The 21,415-nt window shown below is 52.5% G+C and overlaps 1 protein-coding gene across 26 annotated transcripts; it reads right to left on the bottom strand.

Annotated features, from left to right (window-relative positions):
• Window positions 1-64: 64 nt before the first annotated feature.
• NLRX1 (NLR family member X1) lies at window positions 65-18,941 on the bottom strand. 26 transcript variants are annotated; one of them, XM_077964497.1, is made up of 14 exons: window positions 18,539-18,916; window positions 18,229-18,316; window positions 17,155-17,245; window positions 15,827-16,541; window positions 13,527-13,644; window positions 12,579-12,648; window positions 12,013-12,101; window positions 10,879-11,498; window positions 9,587-10,524; window positions 9,336-9,396; window positions 3,449-4,044; window positions 2,801-2,887; window positions 1,711-1,962; window positions 65-959 (listed from the first exon to the last, which is right to left on the bottom strand). In XM_077964497.1, exons 5-14 carry the CDS (start codon window positions 13,594-13,596, stop codon window positions 638-640), a joined length of 3,105 nt encoding a protein of 1,034 aa, XP_077820623.1. In that variant the 5' UTR covers window positions 13,597-13,644; window positions 15,827-16,541; window positions 17,155-17,245; window positions 18,229-18,316; window positions 18,539-18,916; the 3' UTR covers window positions 65-637. The 26 variants fall into 26 exon arrangements, 22 of the variants coding, with proteins under 22 accessions (XP_077820623.1, XP_077820626.1, XP_077820627.1 ...); XR_013404334.1 differs by lacking the exon at window positions 17,155-17,245 and having other exon boundaries at window positions 2,753-2,887; XM_077964500.1 differs by lacking the exon at window positions 18,229-18,316 and having other exon boundaries at window positions 18,539-18,941.
• Window positions 18,942-21,415: the final 2,474 nt, after the last annotated feature.

Below are 21,415 nucleotides of genomic sequence, written 5' to 3'. Positions count from 1 at the left end.
CAGAAAGACCAAGAAGAGTGCCCGTCCTGGAAGCACCAGGCAATAAAGAAGAGGTCACAATCGGTGGAAGGCACACAGCTTTTTAATAGCAGCAAGTCAGGTGCATCTGCCTCGCGGGGCCACCAAGCCATCGTACCACTGTGGCAAAGGGGGCATGAGGATGAGGAGAAAGCACCAATGCGAGGGCACCCTCAGTGTCCACAGGTGAGCATAAGTCATGAGGGGAAGTTTCCAACACATCTGGATGGCAACACCCCTGGCATGGCAGACATAAGATGTGAGCCCCTTGGTGGCACAATCAGAGGCTCCTTGAGAGGAGGGGGAGGCAAGGTTGGTGGTGGTGCTTCAGGGCACTCTGGCCATCCAAATGCCACATGCTTTGGTCCTTCTTGATGAATGGAGAGGAGGCATGTTCCATCTCCAAGCCCGAAGCATTGATTCACCATCTTTAACTTGGAGATTCCAGACTCGGTCCTGATCGAACATGCCCTAGGAGGGCAACTGGCACAGCTGTGCCCATTCCTTTGCCCCCAGACCTGAAGGAATCTTTCTAGGGGGAGCAGTGCAAGCCAGGAGGCCACAGAGGGAAGAGGTTTAGGGCCAGTGGTCACATAGTTAGGTGCCTGCCGCCAGTGTCTCAGCTTCCAGAGCCTCCCAGCTGCTCTAGGAGGCCCCTCACCTCGCCCTCCACTCGCAGCAGCTGGGCCTTGCGCCAAGGATTAAGGGTAGCACCCCGGCTATCTTCCAGATCCCGCAGGAGGAGCTCAAGGTGTCGCTGGACCCGGGCCCGGTCCCAGCTGTTGAGGTTCCGCTGGACTTCGCTGAGGATCACTGACCAGTATTCCGACACCGCCGTCCCCTCTGTCAGTGACACCACCACCCGGGCACCACCTTCAGCAGCACCCCCCAAGTCTCGCAAGACCTGGCGGCCCTCTGAGCTCAGCTCATTGAAGTAGAGGCTGGCAGGAGAGAGAAAGTCGATGCCATTCAGTAGAGCTCTGAGAAGGAGGGCCCGAGGGTAGACAGATGGAAAGCAGGGGGCCTCACATCTCATCTCCTGGCTGCAGAGTGCGATCAGGTAAGTATCTGCAATGAGCCAGAGATGGAGGGTGCTGGCCAGTGGGAAGCAGGGACTAATATTAAAATTCTTTTTTTTTTTTTTTTTTTTTGAGACAGAGTCTCGCTCTGTCACCCAGGCTGGAGTGCAGTGGCATGATCTCGGCTTACCGCAACCTCCACCTCCCGGGTTCAAGCGATTCTCCTGCCTCAGCCTCCCAAGCAGCTGGGATTACAGGTGCGCACCAACATGCCCAGATAATTTTTGTATGTTTAGTAGAGACAGGGTTTCACCATGTTGACCAGGCTGGTCTTGAACTCCTGACCTCAGGCGATGCGCCTGCCTCGGCCTCCCAAAGTGCTGGGATTACAGACATGAGCCACCGCACCTGATCCTGATACTAGAATTCAGTGGGACCAGGGACAGTAGGCCTTTAGGAGAAATGGTGGTAGGGAACTGGGGCAGTTTAAGGGCCAGTCACAGAGCGGGTGGGTTGACTCAGAGCTAGGTTGACAAGGATCAGTCAGAAACCAGGAATAGAGGACAGGTGACAGGCCCAGGCCCAGAAGCACTCCCTAGGATTGGAAGAGCACAGTCGAGAGATGGAAGTAGTCTGAAGGGCTGGGGGCAATGGGACCAGGGACAGGACTCACTGCAGCAGTTCCAGGGAAGGGTGCTCCCGGGCAGCTCTGGCCAGGGCCAGGGCCGCTGTGTCACCAGCACCATTGTAAGCCACGTTCAGCTCCTGCAGCTGCCGGTTGCGATCCAGCTGGGCAGCCAGCAGCTCCAGACCTTCGTCCCCAAGGCCGGTGTGCAGCAGGGACAGGTGTGTCACTGAGGTGTTTCCTGCCAGCCCCTCCATCAGCAGGGCAACACCTGCCGCCATCAGCGGGTTGTTGGACAGCCTACGGCCACGTGCAACCCAAGGTTATGAGGGCCCATTGAGAGGAGGGGGAGGCAAGGTTGCTGGTGGTGCTGGCAGCCTTGATGGGGCAGCGCGCTGTGCTGGGTGTCAGGACGTGGGCCAAAGAGGGCCCTGCTTGGGGCAAGAGGAGCCTGGACATAGAAATGCAGGCCCAGGAGAAAGGGTAGAGCAATAGGGGGTGTGGTGCCTGGCAGAGGAGGGAGAGTAGGGGAGCTGGCCTTTCCTTCCCTCTTCCCCCGACCCCCTTCTTATCTATTCCCTTCCTCCTCACCATTTCTGTTTCCCTTCTTCTGCCTTTTTCACCCCCTCCACAGCCTCTGCTTCTCCCTTCCCTCTGACTCCTGTATCCTTCTCCCTGTTCTTCCTTTTTCTCTCCTCATTTGCCTCCCCTTACACCAACCAGAAACTCGGAACCCAGGTGCTCGGGTTCCCCATGTATCAGTCAACACTTCAGGGGTGTCTACTGAGTGCCCAGCATTAGGGTCATCCTCAGGAAGCTGCAGGAAAAATCCTGGAAGGGGATCAGTGGCACTGTTACCAGGCAACTGGCCTAGGTATTATTCCACCCTCTCTCCCTGCCTCCCCCAGGCTGTTTTTAGCCACGTGAGAGGTTTCTTAGCACCCATTACAGGTGGCATCTTTCCCTGCTGCCCCGCTGCTTGCAGTAGACCTAGGGGAAGTGGAGGGGACCAGTCAGGGCCTAGACCCACCTCCATTTACTATCCCTTGGACGGGCCTGTGCCAAGTATGCCAGGAGGCAGGGAACTCACCCTTGACCTTAGCTGGCCACCAGGATGCCCCACTCCCAGGGCACTCACCGCAGTGTGGTAATTTGGCACTGGTCATGTAGCAGCAGGTCTCGGAGGTCCTTGCAGGCCTCAGGGCCCAGGCTGTTGAGTTGCAAGCTGGAGCAGAAGGTGGCCAGAGGGGAGGTGAGAGACCAGGGAGGGAATTCAGCAAGCAGTCTGTCCATCTACCATGACCTTTTTTCATCAGCCTGCCTCTGGGAATCCATACCTGCCTCCCCTTTTTTGAGAGACAGGGTCTCACTCTGTCACCCAGGTTGGAGCACAATGGCATGATCACAACTCACTGCAGCCTCAGACACCTGGGCTCAAGCAATCCTCCCATCTCAGCCTCCTGAGTAGCTGGGATGATAGCCACATGCCACCACACCTGACTAATTTTTAAATTCTTTTGTAGAGACAGGGTCTTGCTATGTTGCCCAGGATGGTCTCAAACTACTAGGCTCAAGTGATGCTTCTGCCTTGTCTTCCCAAAGCAGTGGGATTACAAGCAGGAGCCACCAGGGCTGGCTCCTCCCTTCTGCTGCTCCTGTCTCCTCCGCCCAAACTAGATTTCTTCATCTGGTCATTCATCAGTACCTCTGGTTTCCCTGGCACTTTCTCTTCCCACTGCTTCACCTCCAACCCTCTTCATGCCTGTGCATGAGGATAGGTCCTTACCCCAGTTTCCGGGCACGCAGTAAGACAGGCATGAGTGTGCGCAGCCCAGCAGGGTCTAGCTGGCAGGAGGCCAAATTCACCTCATCCAGGGCATGCCTTCCGCTGCCCAGCACAGATGCCACCACTGTGCACTTGACGGGTGTCATACGCACACCTGCCAAGTTGAGCTGACGAAGGGAGCTGAGCACCTCGGCGGAGAAGCGCTGGTTCTGGAACTCGTAGTGGAAGAAGAGGTGGTCAAGGAGCTCCGACGGGGGTAGCACCTGCCGGCCCAGCTTGCCCAGCTTCTTCTTGATGGCCTGGGCATTCTCCAGGGCATCCAGGTTCTTGATGGGGCAGCCAAGCTGAGCTAGCACAGCTCGGTTGTGGGCAGAGAGAAGCCCCCCCATGAATATGGGGAAGAGCTCGAAGACTTCATCCTCAGGAGGCTCATCTGGGTGGCGCCGGGGGCCCTCCACGCCTAGGATACTGGCGCCCATCTGGTCCAGAACATCATCATTGTAATAGTCCTCCTCTCGGAACATCTCCAGCACCATGGCCTGGGCCACCGCCTCCCGGCTTTTACCCACCATGCGCCCAAACACTCGTGGAACCACCTGAAAAAGAAGCAGGGGAGGGTCACTGTGGCCTTCCACATGCCTGTTCAGCCTTCAAGGCTCAGCTTAAGGTACACCCCTGTGACTGCTCCAGCCCTGTGGTCTCCCCGTGAACTTAGCATAATTTGTCTGATCATGCTACTCCCCTGCTGCGACACCTTCCACTGCCTATGTGGCAAACTCCAAACATTTAGCCTGGAATATGAAATGATTTTTAAAACTAGAGATGGGGTCTTGCTGTGTCACCTAAGCTGGTCTTGAACTCCTGGGCTCCCTAGCCTAGGCCCCCAAAGTGCTAGGATTATAGGCATAAGCCACTGCACCCGGCCCAAAACTTTTAATAATTTGGCCCTAATTTGACTTTCCCAGGGTCATATCTCAACACCTGTCTCATGTGCTGCAGACATTAGGAACTTCTTTCTCTTTCCCAAACACCCTGATACATTTTCAAACCCAGGAGGTGGTAAGAAGGAATTAGCATGTATTACACACTTAGTTTGGGACCAGGCTAGGTGTCACAAATACATCACCATCTTCAACATCATTGTTGTCTCAGCAGCTACGATTGATGCAGCTCCTACTGCTTTAAGGTCTTGTGTGATCTGGGCCCTGCCAACTACAATGCCTTCATCACAAGCCTCTTGGCCCCACTCACTATGCTCCTGCCTTTTTGGCTTTTTTCATCTTAACAGTGCCAAGGTCAGGCCGGGCGCGGTGGCTCAAGCCTGTAATCCCAGCACTTTGGGAGGCCGAGACGGGCGGATCATGAGGTCAGGAGATCAAGACCATCCTGGCTAACACGGTGAAACCCCATCTCTAATAAAAAATACAAAAAACTAGCCGGGCGTGGTGGCGGCGCCTGTAGTCCCAGCTACTCGGGAGGCTGAGGCAGGAGAATGGCGTAAACCCGGGAGGCGGAGCTTGCAGTGAGCCGAGATCGCGCCACTGCACTCCAGCCTGGGTGACAGAGTGAGACTCCGTCTCAACAAAAAAAACAAAAAAAACAAAAAAAAACAAAAAACAACAACAACAAAAAAACCAAACAAAAAAAAAACACAGTGCCAAGGTCTTTCCTCCTTCAAAGCCTCCATAGGCCCGGTGCAGTGGCTCATGCCTGTAATCCCAGCACTTAGGGAGGTCGAAGCAGGAGGATCACTTGAGCCCGGGAGTTCTAGACCAGCCTGGCCAATATAGCCAGACACTATCTCTATCGAAAAAAAATTTTTTTTTTTGAGACAGAGTTTCGCTCTGTCGCCCAGGCTGGAGTGCAGTGGCGCAATCTCTGCTCACTGCAAGCTCTGCCTCCTGGGTTCACGCCATTCTCCTAACTCAGCCTCCTGAGCAGCTGGGACTACAGGCGCCCGCCACCATGCCCAGCTAAGTTTTTGTATTTTTAGTGGAGACGGGGTTTCACCGTGTTAGCCAGGATGGTCTCGACCTCCTGACCTCGTGATCTACCCACCTCGGCCTCCCAAAGTGCTGGGATTATAGGCGTGAGCCACTGCACCCGGCAAAAAAATTTTTTAATAAAAAAAAAAATTAGCCAGGCATGGTGGCATGTGCCTGTAGTCCCTTCAGCACTGGAGGTCGGGGATGCAGTGAGCTGAGATCACACCACTGAACTCCAGCCTGGGCAACAGAGCAAGACCCTGTCTCAGAGAAAAATAAAAAAATCCTCCAGGGTGCTGCCCCTTCCTGGGGCATTTCCCCCCAACTTCTTCCCTTGGCTAATGCTACAAGGGTCAGATGACATGCCCTTCCACAAAGAGACTCTCCTGACCCCTCAAACCAGTTCCCCCACTACACACTTTCATGGCATCTGGGGCTCCTTTCCAGGCATTTGCCGTAATTTTTCCTTATATGGTTACATCGATATTTTTGTGCTGAAACTGCAGGAAGCAGCAGTTTCCTTCTGGGAGAGGAGCTCCGACTAGATCAGAAAGGGCAGAAGCCTGTAGTTTCCTCAGATTCTAACACACTGCCTGGCACACAGCAGGTACTCAAATATCTGACAAAGAAATAAATGTTGGGGGTTTGTGATATCTTCCCCCATCCCTGCAATGGTAGTGAAAGGGAAGAAGGGTCATTCCTCTGGCAACAAACCATGACATTGTTTTGTGGCACCACCTTTAACGTCTGGGTTTTTTTTCACTTTTTGATTTTTTATTTGTTTAGAGACAGGGTCTTGCTATGTCACCCAGGCTGGAGTGCAGTGGTGTGATCCTAGCTCACTGCAGTCTTTAACTCTTGGGCTCAAGTGATTCTCCTGCCTTGGCCTCCTGAGAGCTGTGACTACAGGTGTGCACCACTGCACCTGGCTATGTTTCATGTTTACATGTGAGGTTCCTTTCATAGAGGTGATAGTACCCCTTCTCCAACACTAACCTGTGACAGAATATGTCACCCTGTGAAGCTGAATCCACAGGATTGTGAATAAACAGATGGGCTCAGTGCTCTGCCAGGGCAGCCCTCCCTCCAAGAGGGCTTGGGGGTGTGGGGCTGACAATTCTTGTGGGTTTTCAATAACTGGGGGCTTTCTGAATCCCCTCGGGAGACTGCATCCTCTCGTTGCAACTCAGGTCCAGCAGGCACATCCTCAAGGCGGGGTGGCCTCAGCAGCAGCTGTGACCTCCTATCAGAGGTGATGGTGTGAGAAGGAGTGGGCTGCACGAGCCTGTTTCTTTTCTTTCTTTTTTTTTTTGAGACAGAGTATCGCTGTGTTACCTAGACTGGAGTACAGTGGCGCGATCTCGGCTCACTGCAACCTCCACTTCCTGGGCTCAAGAGATTCTCCTGCCTCAGCCTCCCAAGTAGCTGGGATTACAGACACGTGCCACCACACCCAGCTAATTTTTGTATTTTTAGTAGAAATGGGGTTTCACCATGTTGTCCAGGCTGGTCTCAAACTAAGTTTGTTTCTATGTGTGACAAACAAACAGCCTAGGCCGGGCGTGGTGGCTCACTCCTGTAATCCCGCACTTTGGGAGGCTGAGGTGGGTGGATCACCTGAGGTCAGGAGTTCAAGACCAGTCTGGCCAACATGGTGAAACCCTGTCTCTACTAAAAATACAAAAATTAGGCCGGGCGCGGTGGCTCAAGCCTGTAATCCCAGCACTTTGGGAGGCTGAGACGGGCGGATCACTAGGTCAGGAGATCGAGACCATCCTGGCGAACACGGTGAAACCCCGTCTCTACTAAAAAATACAAAAAACTAGCCGGGCGAGGCGGCGGGCGCCTGTAGTCCCAGCTACTCGGGAGGCTGAGGCAGGAGAATGGCGTAAACCCGGGGGGCGGAGCTTGCAGTGAGCTGAGATCCGGCCACTGCACTCCAGCCCGGGCGACAGAGCCAGACTCCGTCTCAAAAAAAAAAAAAAAAAAAAAAAAAAAAAAATTAGCCAGGCATGGTGGCAGGTGCCTGTAGTCCCAGCTACTCGGGAGGCTGAGCCGGAAGAATCACTTAAACCAAGTGAGCAGAGATGGTGCCACTGTACTCCAGCCTGGGCGACAGAGTGAGACTCCATCTCAAAAAAACAAAAGCAAAAAAAAAAAAAGCAATTAAATAGCACTTACCATGTGCCAGACCCTGAGGATGAGTTCCTTTAATCTTCATGCTAGGCCAGTGATATGAGTTCTAGTATTATCTCCATTTCACAGATGAGGAATCTGAGGCACAGAGTTAAGTAACCTGTCCAAGATCTCACAGCTAATTAAGTAGCAGAGCCTGGATTTGAACTCAAATAGCTGAGTTACCAAATTCCTGTGCTTAGTCCTTATGCTTTGGTGCCTATAAAAAGAAAAAGGTGGCTGGGAACACTGGTTCACACCTGTAGCCCAGCACTTTGGGAGGCCAAAGTGAGAAGATCACTAATGAGACCCCATCTCTACAAAATTAAACAATTTTTATTTTTTAATTTAATTTAATTTTATTATTTTTTTTTTATTTTTGAGAGGGAGCCTCGCTCTGTCGCTCAGGCTGGAGTGCAGTGGCACAATCTTGGCTCACTGCAACCTCCGCCTCCCAGGTTCAAGCAATTCTTCCGCCTCAGCCTCCCAAGTGGCTGGGATTACAGGCACCCGGCACCACACTTGGCTAACCATGTTGACCAGGTTGGTCTCAAACTCCTGATCTCAGGTGATCCACCTGCCTCACCTCCCAAAGTGCTAGGATTATAGGCGTGAGCCACTGCACCCGGCTACAAAATTAAAATTTTTAAAAATTAGCCAGGGATGGTGGCACATGCCTGAGGTGCCAGCTACTCAGTGAAGTTGAGGTGGGAGGATTGCTTGAGCCCAGGAGGTTGAAGCTGCAGTGAGCTATGATTGCACCACTGCACTCTAGCCTGGGCAACAGAGTAAGACTCTGTCTCAAAAAATAAAAATACATTTAAATTTTTTTTTAAAGTGTTGAAATTCTGCCAGCACTAATCAGCACTCTGCCTCCTCAAAATCGGTTGCAGAAACAACCTAGAGAAAACAAAGATTATCTAGCAAGGTCCCACAGCTTGACAGAAATATCCATAATGCACCAGTATAGTTTGGCAAAAAGAGCACAGGATTCAGAATCACAAAGCCCTGAGCTTCTATCCCAGCTTTTTAAATTTACTATTTGAGTGATCTTAGACAAGTTACTTTACCTCTCGAGCCTCAGTTTATCCCTCTGTAAAAGGGATCATAATAGTATTTCCAGGCCGGGCACGGTGGCTCACACCTGTAATCCCAGCACTTTGGAAGGCCAAGGCAGGTAGATCACCTGAGGTCAGGAGTTCAAGACCAGCCCGACCAACATGATGAAACCCTGTCTCTACTAAAAATAAAAAAGTTAGGCGGGTGTGGTGACGCATATCTGTAATCCCAGCTACTCAGGAGGCTGAGACAGGAGAATCGCTTGAACCTGGGAGGCGGAGGTTGCAGTGAGCTGACATCGCGCCGTTGCACTCCAGCCTGGGCAACAAGAGTGAAACTCCTTCTCAAAAAAAAAAAAAAATAGTATTTCCTTTCCAGGAGTGATGTGAAAAACAAAAGGATGAACACTGATAAAGCGCCTGGCACACATCACACACACAGTGGCTCCTTCCAGCCCTCAAAGACTTCGCTCAGCTGCGCCGCTCACAGCACAGTCCTCAAGTCTGTAATTTGGTTTCTGGAGTGGACCTGCCCTCAGGATGACTCCCCTAAGCCAATTACCAATGCCATTCATCTTCCTAGTATAAATGAATAAAATGGCATCTGCTTTATAAACCTGTCCCTGGTGATTTAGTTAGGATGAGTCATCACTCTCAGAGCCTAATCACCTCTGGAGGAACAGACACAATCGAGTTTCTGGACCTGCAAAGCAGAGGACAGGCCTGCCTCCTAGGAGGAAATACACAAAAAAGAAACCATTTTTAGGAATCCATGTAGGATTGTTATTAAAGTCCCCATGTCCCCAGATTCCCCTCCCCAGCCACCAAGCCTTCCCCAGCCTTGTGGCTTCTCTCTAAGCAATCCCACCAAAAGCCAAAATGCCCAGAGCTGAAACCAGATCCAGGAAGAAGATTCATACCTGTGCAGGAAGCAGCAGTTTCCTGCTGGGAGAGGAGCAAGGGGTGAACAGGGAACCCTGTGGGAGCATGGGCAGCTTGGGGTGCTGGGGAGGGAAGAAGCAGGTGGGGGTGTCAGGGATGTTACCTTGATCAGGTTGAAGAGCAGAGGCAGAGCCCGCAGAGGCAGCAGCTTGGCCATGATGCCCAGTACCAGGCTGACGTCCTCCCCCACACGGCCCACGAGCTCAGCCACTTCCTTGCCCACCTTTTGCAGGGTCGTCTTGCGCAAACCCAGCACAATGTAGAGGGCGGCCAGGTATTCCTGCATGGCAGGCACGGTGAACACGAAGGTTCCCGCACGCCCCGGCTCCACACATGGGGCCAGGAAAAACCTCAGGGCATCCCGGCGGAAGATGTGCAGCAGCTGAAACTCCTCCTCCGTCTTGATGCCAGCCTCCAGGCAGCCACAGACATCCTCTTCAGAGAAGTAGGTCTTGCGGGAGGACACCCCCTCATAGGCCAACTTGCCCATGGTTCGGGCTGCATAGGCCATCAGGGACAAATTGGAGGCGTCAGTGCTGTCCAGGGTTTCCCCGCTGAAGTTGAGGCGCAGGAAGCTGGTGTAGATACTTGTAAGGGTCTGCCCAGCAGGCGTGGGGGCATGCAGGAAGTGCAAGGTGGCACAGACGAGCCAGCAATAGGACGGCAGGAAACAGGCAGCGGCGATCTGGTGGTGCCCCTCCAGGTTCCGGGAGAGCATCTGCACCAGGTTGTCACGCTGAGCTGGTGCAGCGGAGACACCTGAACCGCACCCGCAGTCTGGCTGGTTGAGGCGGAGCTGGAAGTAGAGCTTCTGCAGGTTGGTATCAGAGAAACCACAGATCTCACCATAGCGGCCCACGTACTTGCTGGGGATACGGCCAATGGCAGAGGGCCGAGTGGTCACTAGAATGCTGGCCTGGGAAGATCATGGTTGAAAGTTAAGAAAGACCTTAGTGTCCTGTTGACTGCCTCTATTCCCAGGGGACCCCTGAAGACTGAGTGTCCAAGGAGGAAGACATTGATGAGGATAACAGTTATAACTAGCAATTACTGAACTCCTGCTGTGATCCAGGCCGCTGTGCTAATGTTATGTGCAGTATCCCATTTGATCAGAGCAACTCAAGAAGAAAGGAACAGAAGCCTGAGGAAGTTACTGACTTGTTCTGGGTCACACTGCTGGGAAGTGAAGGGCCCAGGAGTTAAAGTAACCCAGGACCTACGGGGCAAGTCAAGGGGCAGCAGTGATAGCCTGGGGTGAAGGGCCACCCACCTCAGGCAGCATGTATTTGCGCAGCAAGTTGACGATGATAGCAGCTGGTTCCTCTGGTTGCTCCGGGTCACTGCAAAGTCCTGTGCCTGCCAGTCGGAAGTCGAGGTTGAGACGCTCTAAGCCATGGAGCACAAAGAGGAGGTGGGACCCAGCGGCAGCCATCAGGGGCAGAACCTTCTTCAGGGGCATGTAGCGCTGGGCCACAAGTTGGCACAAGGAGACTGGGGCAGGGCCCAGGGATGACAGGTCCTCACAGGAGAAGGGGATGAGCAGCTCGAAGGCCGGCAGCCGCCCGTAACACCAGTCCAGAACCATCTTGCGCACCAGCGTGCTCTTGCCTGTGCCCACTGTCCCATACAGCACCACTGTCTGCACCCGGCGCCCAGAGGCATCCGGGTTAAAGAGCTGAGACAGGGCCAGTGGGGGGAGCCCAGCCTGGGGTGGCTGATGCTCCAGGGCCAGCTCTGCGGGTGGGCGAAGTAGCTCATCGGGGGTGCTCTCGCGGATCACAGGATCAACGTGGACTGTGTCTAGGGCAAAAGTCGGGCCAAACTGGCGCTCCTCCCTGGGCAGCCTGCTGAACCACTCAGCCAGGTTCCAGCGGTACCGCTGTATGGCTTCTGAGTGGGAAGACAAGGGAAATGGGTCAGAGAAAGGGGCCTGGAGATGTAGCTTAGGGCCAATCAGGGCGGTGGTGAGGTCAGGCTGGGACATCAAGGCATAGATGCTGATGCTGGGGCCCACAATGGTGGGCACACAAGACTCCCTGAGAAAATATAGACTGTCCAGAAAGTCTGGAATCCCTATGTCAGAAAGTGGGGAGCCACTAGACATGTAATGCTGAGCCTGGACCAACTGGTTTCACAGTGACCTATGTGCCGTCTTAACCCGCTTGACCCAACTTGGTTGAGGATAGGATGGTGTGGCTCTCCTAGTGCTTTGTACATATAAGTGTGCATTGCAAGAGTATTGCAGGAAGGGATACATAGACGGATGGGAGGGAGGCAGAGAGAGGAGGAGGGACCACCGATGGAAGATGGCAGTGGATCCTCTATGCCTTCCTCACCCTACTTCTCCTTCCAGCCCCATCTCCCCACCACACCCCCCGACCAGGGTCCCAGCCAGTCCCTTTACCGGTTGCAGAGGCGCTGGGGAACAGCTGTCCATGCCTCCCGAACCGGGAAGCACTGTCTGCCAAGTTTCCATGGTGGCGTATAAAGGCCCTGGGAACAAGGAGAGGGGATGAGCTGGGACTTGGATCTTGGGTCAGCCCCTTCGCAAGCTCTGGATCCAAGCCCGTCTGCACTGCTAGATTTCCGGTTTCCTGAGATGCAGGCCCCACACTGGACCCCCAAGTTTAGAGGCTTGTCTGACTCTCACACCCTTCCCAGGTGCTGAGGCCTTAACCCTAGCCCTCCAGCCCCCACTGCTGACTGCCTGCCTGGAACTCAAGCTGGTCGTGCCAGGCTCCACCCACTTCCCACAGGGTCCTCCCTCCACTGACTACTATGCCTTCTACCACAGATGATCTAAGCCAACTTCCTCTCAGGCCTTGGAGCTGCCACTGTATCCTCCCTCCCCCAGAGGACCAAACCCCTCCCCAAGGTCCCCAAGAGATCAAGCTAGCCCCACGTCTTGACCCTTCCCAGTCTGCTCTGTTGTGCCCAGATTAGTCCTAAGGTATGACACCCAGGCCTCACCTAGGGGGCCCAAGGGGACGCTCCCCTTGAAGGGGCCAACTCCAGTGGATCAGGAAGGGGATACGTTCATCTACAGAGAGAAGGAAGAAATAGCATCTGCAGATCCCATCCCATACACAGAACCCATGTCTACATCAAACCCCCCAGTATTTGCTCTCATAGCAGCATGTACTGCCCTTTTGCAGCAGTTATTTTGCAACTTTATATTTCATTGTGTGGTTATTTGATTAACATTCATTCCTCTCTCCTCCATGAGAGGGATCACATTTGGGTGTTTTAAAATTTTTTTGTCCCCCTTACGTCTGTTTTTGTTCACAATTTCTTACTTAGAACTTAACACCAGGTCTGCAGTACAGCAGGCACTCAGTAAATCTCTGGTGTATGTAAAGTAAAGTCAGACAAGTTCCTAGACTTATGTAGCTACAAGAGACTCTTGAAGACGATCTAGTCCAACTCCTTTTTTTTTTTGAGACAGAGTCTTACTCTATTGTCCAGGCTGGAGTGCAATGGTGCAATCTCAGCTCACTGCAACTTCTGCCTCCCAGGTTCAAATGATTCTCCTGCCTCAGCCTCCCAAATAGCTGGGATTACAGGTGTGCACCACCATGCCCGGCTAATTTTTTTTTGTAGTTTTAATAGAGACAGGGTTTCACCATGTTGCCAGGCTGGTCTTGAACTCCTGACCTCGTGATCCGACCGCCTTGGCCTCCCAAAGTACTAGAATTACAGGAATGAGCCACTGCACCTGGCCAAGTCCAACTCCCTTATTTTAGGATGGGAAAAAGGCAGCTGAGGAAGGTGAGGTGACATGCTGAAGGTCAACAGCTAGAGAATCACAGAGCTGAGACTAGTGCACCTGGTATCTGGATCCCTGCTGTCTTGGAGGCATCATGTGGACCCTGGAAAGCAAGAAAGAGATAAAAACAGAAACCCCTGCTTCCTACTCACCTGGTGGCTGGAGTGCTCTTCCAAAACCAGAGCCCCAAGAGGCCCTGGGCAAATGGTGGCCCCACCTCATTCTGGGAGAGAAGGCCAGAGCCTGGGGGGCCTAGGACTGACTTCTATCCTGCAAGAAGAATGGTACGAATGGATGACTGCCACCACTCCTCCCCTGTACCCCTAACCCCATTCCAGCCAAGGAGGGACCTTCCTCCCAAGAGAGGATCAGCCCTTCCTCAAATGTTGGCCCTGCTGAAGCCCTGGCCTGGCTTTCAGCTCTCATCCCTCTCCCAAACTCTCCAACTTGAGGGATCCCATTCTACTGCCTCAGCCTCCCAAGTAGCTGGGATTACAGGTGCCTACCACCACAATGGGGTAATTTTTGTAGTTTTAGTAGAGATGGGGTTTACCATGTTGGTCAAGCTGCTCTCGAACTTCTGACCAAGGCAGGTAATCCACCTGCCTTGGCTTTGCAAAGTGCTGGGATTACGAGCATGAGCCATCACAGCCAGCCTTCCTACCACGTCTTGCCTCTCCCCTGAAGCTTCACGAACACCTTTCCCTGAGTTCTACCCTGGGAAACTGCTTTATTTAGATGTCCTTTTTCCTTCTTAGTTGCCAGCAAGCTCAGATAGGAGTCCTGTGTTCATTTTCAGTGGCTTTCCTGTGCCTAGATTTTCCAGTAATAATTATCCATCCCACTCTGCCTTTCTTCCCCAGATATCAGGTCCTTTTAGCTGAGTTTTAATGGTGTTATCATTTTATGTTCTCTGTGACTTTTATGTAAGCAGCTTTTGAAGCTGACATAAATAACAAATAAATGAATGAACTTCTCACTTGACATCTCCAGATGGACAACCTGCCACTGCTTCAAACTTCTCCCATGTAAAACTGAACTCATCATTCCCCTCCTCTTGTCATTTACCTTGCTGCAAATCTTCCCACCCACGCCTTATACTAGAAACCTGACCTCTGTCTTCAAATCTTTCTTCCCCTGCTCCTTCAGGCAGTGTGAAGAGTACCAGCAATTCCTCCCCACTGCTTTGCCAGCCAGTTGCTGCCCTGACCAGCATTTATTGGACACGACATGATCTCCTCACCAGCCTTTCTGCCTTCAGTCTCATCCCATTCTAGTCCCTCACCCCAGGCACCAAGCACCTCCTGAAAGTCCGAGGTTACGAGTCCAAACACTGAGCTCTCACAAGCTATTTTTCTGAGTTTGTCCCAGCCCGTACCTTATTCCCCAGGCTCACCAGATTCTTGCTCTTGCTGTCCTAAATTTGTTCATACACTCTTCTCAGTTTGGAATGACCTTTCTCCTCTGTTAGAGTCCCAACCAATCTTTTTTTTTTTTTTTTTTTTTTTTTTTTTTTTTTTTCTGAGACAGGGTCTCTCGCTCTGTTGCCCAGGCTGGAGTGGAGTGGTGCGATCTCAGCTCACAGCAACCTCTACTTCCTGGGCTCAAGCAATCCTCCTGCTTCAGCCTCCTGAGTAGCTAGGACTACAGTGGTGTGCCACCACACCTGGCTAATTTTTGTTTTTTGTTTTTGTAGAGACCGGGTTTTCACCATTGTTGCCCAGGGTGGTCTCGAACTCCGGGGCTAAAGTGATCCGCCCGCCTTGGCCTCCCAAAGTGCAGGGACTGCAGGCTCCAGCCACCACTCGGGCCCCAATCAATCTTTTAAGATCCTACTCAAAAGTCTCCGTCCCTGGAAAGTCTTTTCTGAGGCCTCTGAACTCACTTAAATGGAATGTGTCCCTATTTAGCACCTGGTCTCCTCCACTGAGATCGGGGCTTCTTGGGCAGGGCACGCTTAGGGAGAACTGGCTGCATTAGGCCACCAGCGGAGGAGCTGGCTGGCTGCTGGCCCGTCACAGGGGCTGGGAAAGGGTTAAGAGAGGGCTCCGGAAGCCTGACAAAGCCTAGGTTCCGGGTTAACCTCGGATCTAGGGCCACTGAGTCAAGACGGGACTCGCAGGGCCAAGGGCAGTTCTCCGGTGATCACCCAGATCTCCAGGGCAGTGAGAAAAGGAGGGGGCACTGCAGGAAACGTACAGGGGCGGTGTTCCCACAGGTCCAGAGCTCCTCCACCAAACTGGGTCCCAAACAGCTCTCCTACTTTCAGGTTGCCTCGGGGAACCAGGGGGAGACTTGCCAGAACGCCCGCCATTCAGCGCCCAGCTCTCGTTCCCGGCCGGGATCTCCCCGCCGCCCTTGCACAGCCTCCTCCCCCGGCCCGCCCTGCCCCACGCTCATCACGGCCTCCCAGCCAGGGGCGCAGTGGCGATCAAGCCCGCCAGGCCTTTACCCGCGGCTGCACAGTTCCGGGAGACGTCGGCCGCGGCCCGGAGGGGTCGGCTGAGCGGACACCGGCGTCTCCCGCTGACTCCCAGAGTCCCCGGCTCCTCCGCAAGGCGCTTCCTGCCCGCCTCCGCCCGCCTGCGCGGCCCTGGCACCTGGCCCTGGCAGCGGGAGTGAAAGAGGACGAGCCCAGGCACTTGGATCTGCGGGGTCTGAGGGGGTCAGCGAGAGGGGCCCAGTGCTCCGGAGCAGGCGCAGGGCTGGCACTCCGGGGCCACCCATCCCGCCATCGCCCCCGCCCCCGCCCCCGCCCCCGCCCCTCCCTGCCTCCATCCCCGCGGGCATTGACGCTAGTACTGCCCTCTGCAGGTTCCCAAGCGCCAGTGACACCCAGTGACCTCACTAACCACCTCCCAGGCTGGGCTGCTTGTTAGGCCCATTTTACAGATGAAGAAACTGATGCTCAGAAGGGTGAAATGACTTGTGCAGGTTGATTCAGTTAGGAAGTGGATGAGCCAGAACAAAATCCCGGGCCTGAGTCTTCCTACCTTACCCCTGGGCCTCCCTGAGGCGCAGGTGTCCGCGGGATTCTTCCCTCTGCCCTCTCTACTTCCCCAGCCTACCTTCAGGCAGAGACCTGAGCCTAAGGCTTCCTTGGGTTCTCCCTTAGGTATCTGGTCCTCTTCAGACCCCAGACCTGTAAGTGTGTGGCCTCTGGTAACCTTGGTTAAGAAAGGAGGAAGAATGGGGGCTGAAGGAGAGCTTGCACCCCAACCTGCTCTTCGGGTCTGACACCCATTCATGGCCTAGCCCTGGGGCTTCCCAGTTCCCGAAGCTCCCACCCTTATCCCTGCCCTTCCACACACTTCCACACCCTGGGCTCACGTAGGCCAGAAAGGGGAGCCACCCACCACCCACAGCCAGGGCACACCTTTGTATGCAAGCATGAGTGGACAATATTCACACAACAGAGCTGTGCACTAGGGCACCAACAGACAGGCTCTCCAGGGCAGGGCTGGGAAGAGGACTTACTGAAAACAATGTGGATGTTTCATTTAGACATTTGTTCATTCATTGTAGTGTGGTATTGGGTAGTACTGAGCACCTCACCCCCTTGAGCCAGGTTCAGCACTAGGCCCTGGGCTGCCAACCAAAACAAGGCATGCACCTCGTTTTAATGGAACCAACTACCACATTTACAAATGATGTACTTCAAGGCCAAGGCAGGAGGATCATTTGAGACCAGGAGTTCAAGACCAGCCTGGGCAATACAGTGAGACCCTGTCTCTACTTAAAATGAAAATAGAAAATAAGGATGGGCACGGTGGCTCACACCTGTAATCCCAGCACTTTGGGAGGCCGACGCGGACGGGTCACGAGGTCAGGAGATCAAGACCATCCTTGCTAACACGATGAAACCCCGTCTCTACCAAAAATACAAAAAATTAGCCGGGCGTGGTGGCGGGTGCCTGTAGTCCCAGCTACTCGGGAGGCTGAGGCAGGAGAATGGCCTGAACCTGGGAGGCGGAGCTTGCAGTGAGCAGAGATTGCGCCACTGCACTCCAGCCTGGGCAACAGAGTGAGACCCCATCTCAAAAAGAAAAAGAAAAGAAAAAAGAAAAGAAAAATATAAAAAACAGACAAACAAATGATGTCCGTCAGTGGCAGAGGAAAAGCATTAGGAGAGTCTGGAAAAGGGAGTGCAGAGGAGGTAACATTTGTACTGGATCTGAAAAAATAAATCAGAGGGCCACGCGCAGTGGCTCATGCCTGTAATCTCAGCACTTTGGAAGGCTGGGGGTGAGGGCAGATCTCCTGAGGCCAGGAGCTTCAGACCAGCTCAAATTGGTCACCATGGCCAACATGGTGAAACCCCGTCTCTACTAAAAATACAAAAAATTGGCCAGGCATGGTGGCTTTTACCTGTAATCCTAGCACTTTGGGAGGCCAAGGCAGGCGGATTGCCTGAGCCCAGAAGTTCACGACCAGCCTGGGCAACATGGTGAAACCTCATCTCTACTAAAAATACAAAAATTAGCCAGGCTGGGTGATGCATGCCTGCAGTCCCAGCTACGCAGGAGGCTGAGGCAGGAGAATTGCTTGAATCCAGGAGGCGGAGGTTGCTGTGAGCCGAGATCACACTACTGCACTCTAGCCTGGGAGACAAGCAAGACTCCATATCCAAAAAAAAAAAAAAAAATCAACCAGGAGTGGTGGCGTGGGCCTGTAGTAGCAGCTACTCAGGAGGCTGAGGCACAAGAATTGCTTGAACTTGGGAGGCAGAGGTTGCAGTGAGCCAAGATTATGCCACTGCACTCTAGCTTGGGAGATAAAGTGAAACTCTGTCTCAAAAATAAAAATAAAAGCACAAAAAATTATCTGGGCATGGTGGCACACGCCTATACTCACAGCTACTGGGGAGACTGAAGCAGGAGAATTGCTTGAACCTGGGAGGCAGAGGTCACAGTGAACCGAGATTGTGCCACGGCACTCCAACCTGGGCAATAAAGAGAGACCCTGTCTCAATAAATAAATAAATCAGAGAAAGGAAGGGCAGGGCATGCCAGCAGCAGGGTGAACAACACATTTGCGTTTTAAAAAGAGGTTCTTCAAGGAGAGTAGAATGGAATGTGGGAGGGGAAGTATAGGAACCCCATGAATGTAGTCTCAGGGGTGACAGTTTGGGCCTGATAAACTCCTCTAGCTTAATTCCACTTACCTAGCCATGCAAGGCAGTCACCTGGCGGCAGCTCCTGGACACAGCTCAGAGCAATCTGTTTTCCTTCCCTGTCACCTTCCCCATGGATACGACAGCCATGTAGGTTTTATTAATAACATATACTTTGACCTCTTGCAGACAGAAGTACTGTGAGTCATGCCATGGGCATGTCCTCTGTTGTGTGACCTCAGGATGGGGCACAGTGGCTCACGCCTAGAATCCCAGCACTCTGGGAGGCCGAGGTGGGTGGATCACCTGAGGTCAGTGATCCTGACCTTCGAGACCAGCCTGACCAACATGGTGAAACCCCATCTCTACTAAAAATACAAAAAAATTAGCCAGGCGTGGTGGCAGGCACCTGTAGTCCCAGCTACTCAGGAGACTAAGGCAGGAGAATCACTGGAATGCAGAAGGCAGAGGTTGCAGTGAGCCAAGATCATGCCACTGCACACTCCAGCCTTGGCTAGAGTGAGACTCTGTCTAAAAAAAAAAAAAAAAAAAAATTATAGCATGAGGCCGGAGTGTGGTCGCTCACACCTGCAATCCCAGCACTTTAGGAGGCTGAGGCAGAAGGATCGCTTGAGCCCAGGAGTTTTGAGACCTGCTTGGGCAACATAATAAAACCCTGACTCCACAAAAAATAATTAAAAAAAAAATTAGCCAGGCATGGTGGCATGCACCTGCAGTCCCAGCTACTCTAGAGGCTGAGATGAGAGGATCCCTTGAGCCCAGGAGGTTGAGGCTACAGTAAGCCATGACTGCACCTTGTACTCTAGCATGGGTGACAGAACGAGACCCTGTCTCAAAAAAAAAAAAAAAGAATTATTGCATGGACAACTGTCTTGGTCAACTCTGGTCTTCAGCACTTTGCATAGGTCTGGACAGAGAAGGTGATTGTGTTAAAGAAGATGATGTCGGCCGGGCGTGGTGGCTCATGCCTGTAATCCCAGCACTTTGGGAGGCCAATGTGGGTGGATCGCCTGAGCTCAGGAGTTCGAGACCATCAGGGTTACATGGTGAAACCCCATCTCTACTAAAAATACAAAAAAATCAACCAGGTGTGGTGGTGCACGCCTCTAATCCCAGCTACTTGGGAGGCTGAGGCAGGAGAATTGCTTGAGCCCCAGAGGCAAAGGTTGCAGCGAGCTGAGATGGTGCCACTGTACTCCAGCCTGGGTGGCAGAGAGAGAGAGACTCCATTTCCAAAAAAAACAAAAGAATACAGTATCTCAAGAGCTTGCTCAAGTTATTTCTTCAAGCCTAGGTTTCCTTTTCTATTTTGTATTCTTATTTTTATTTATTTATTTATTTTGAGGCAGAGTTTCACTCTCGTTGCCCAGGCTGGAGTGCAATGGTGCGATCTCGGCTCACTGCAACCTCCGCCTCCCAGGTTCAAGAGATTCTCCTGCCGCAGCCTCCTGAGTAGCTGGGATTACAGGCATGCACCACCATGCCTGGCTAATTTTTGTATTTTTAGTAGAGACGGGGTTTCTCCATGTTGGTCAGGCCGATCTCAAACTCTGACCTCAGGTGATCTGCCTGTCTCGGCCTCCCAAAGTGCCGGGATACAGGCATGAGCTACCGTGCCTGGACTCCTTTTCTATAAAAGGAGATGATAGTGCTCATCCTAGCAATCTCGTGGGGTTGCTGTGGGAATCAAAAGAGCTCTCTTAGCAAATATGTGAGCCACTCTACAAATGTTCTCTGTGCCCGCATGGCCTTTGCTGGCTCTGGAAGGCCGATGGCCTTCATTGGCTCCCACAGGAACTTGTAAATGTGTGAATCTATAAGTGTTTAACCCTTTCAGAAGTATTTACTGTTTTTTTGTTTTGTTTTGTTTTTAACAGGGTGTCACTCTGTCACCTAGGCTAGGGTGCAGTGGCACAATCACAGCTCACTGTAATCTCAAACTCCTGGGCTCAAGTGATCCTCTCACCTCAGCCTCCCAAGTAACTAGGACTACAAGCACTGCCACCTTGCCCAGCTAATTGTTTGTTTGTTTTTATAGAGAGTTGTAGTGATGGGGCCTCCCAAAGTCCTGGAATTACAGGTGTGAGCTACCATGCCATGCCCTAGTATTTACGTTTTAAAAAGAGAAAGAGGGCCGGGCATGGTGGCTCATGCCTATAATCCTAACACTTTTGGAGGCTGAGCTGAGAGGAATGTTTCAGCCCGGGAGGTGGAGATCAGCCTGGGCAACATGATGAGATCCCATCTCTACATTTTAAAAATTTTAAAAATTAGGCCTGAGGTTAGGAGTTCGAGACCAGCCTGACCAAGGTGGAGAAACCCCATCTCTACTAAAAATACAAAATTAGCTGGACGTGGTGGTGCATGCCTGTAACCCCAGCTACTCGGGAGGCTGAGGTAGGAGAATCGCTTGAACCTGGGAGGTGGAGGCTGTGGTGAGCCGAGATCGCGCCGTTGCACTCAAGCCTGGGCAACGAGAGTGAAACTCTGTCTCAAAAAAAAAAAATTTAAAATTATCTGGGCATAGTGGCATACACCTATGGTCCCAGCTACCCAGGAGACTGAGGGAGGAGGATCCCTTGAGCCCAGGAGTTCAAGGCTGCAATGAGCTATGTTTGTACCACTGCACTGCAGCCTAGGTGACAGAGTGAGACCCTGTCTTTAAATAAAAAAGAAAAATAGAGAGAGTACAATAAGAATCTTAAGAAAGATTCTTTAATGGTGGGATTTCATGCCCTTTGATATGTCAAAAGCCATCTCTTGGCATCACTCCAGGGAGAAGGTGGCACCCAGAATGCCCTCTAAATCTAACTAGAATTCCAGCAGCTTGAACTCCTTCATGCTTTCCACTCCCATCACAAACCTCCATAAGAAAAAAAAAAAAAGTCATTCATCTCCAGGTGAGCA

Source organism: Macaca mulatta, chromosome 14, assembly GCF_049350105.2.
Source record: "Macaca mulatta isolate MMU2019108-1 chromosome 14, T2T-MMU8v2.0, whole genome shotgun sequence".
In the NCBI taxonomy this organism is placed as follows: domain Eukaryota; kingdom Metazoa; phylum Chordata; class Mammalia; order Primates; family Cercopithecidae; genus Macaca; species Macaca mulatta.
This window is presented reverse-complemented; position numbering and strand designations above follow the sequence as displayed.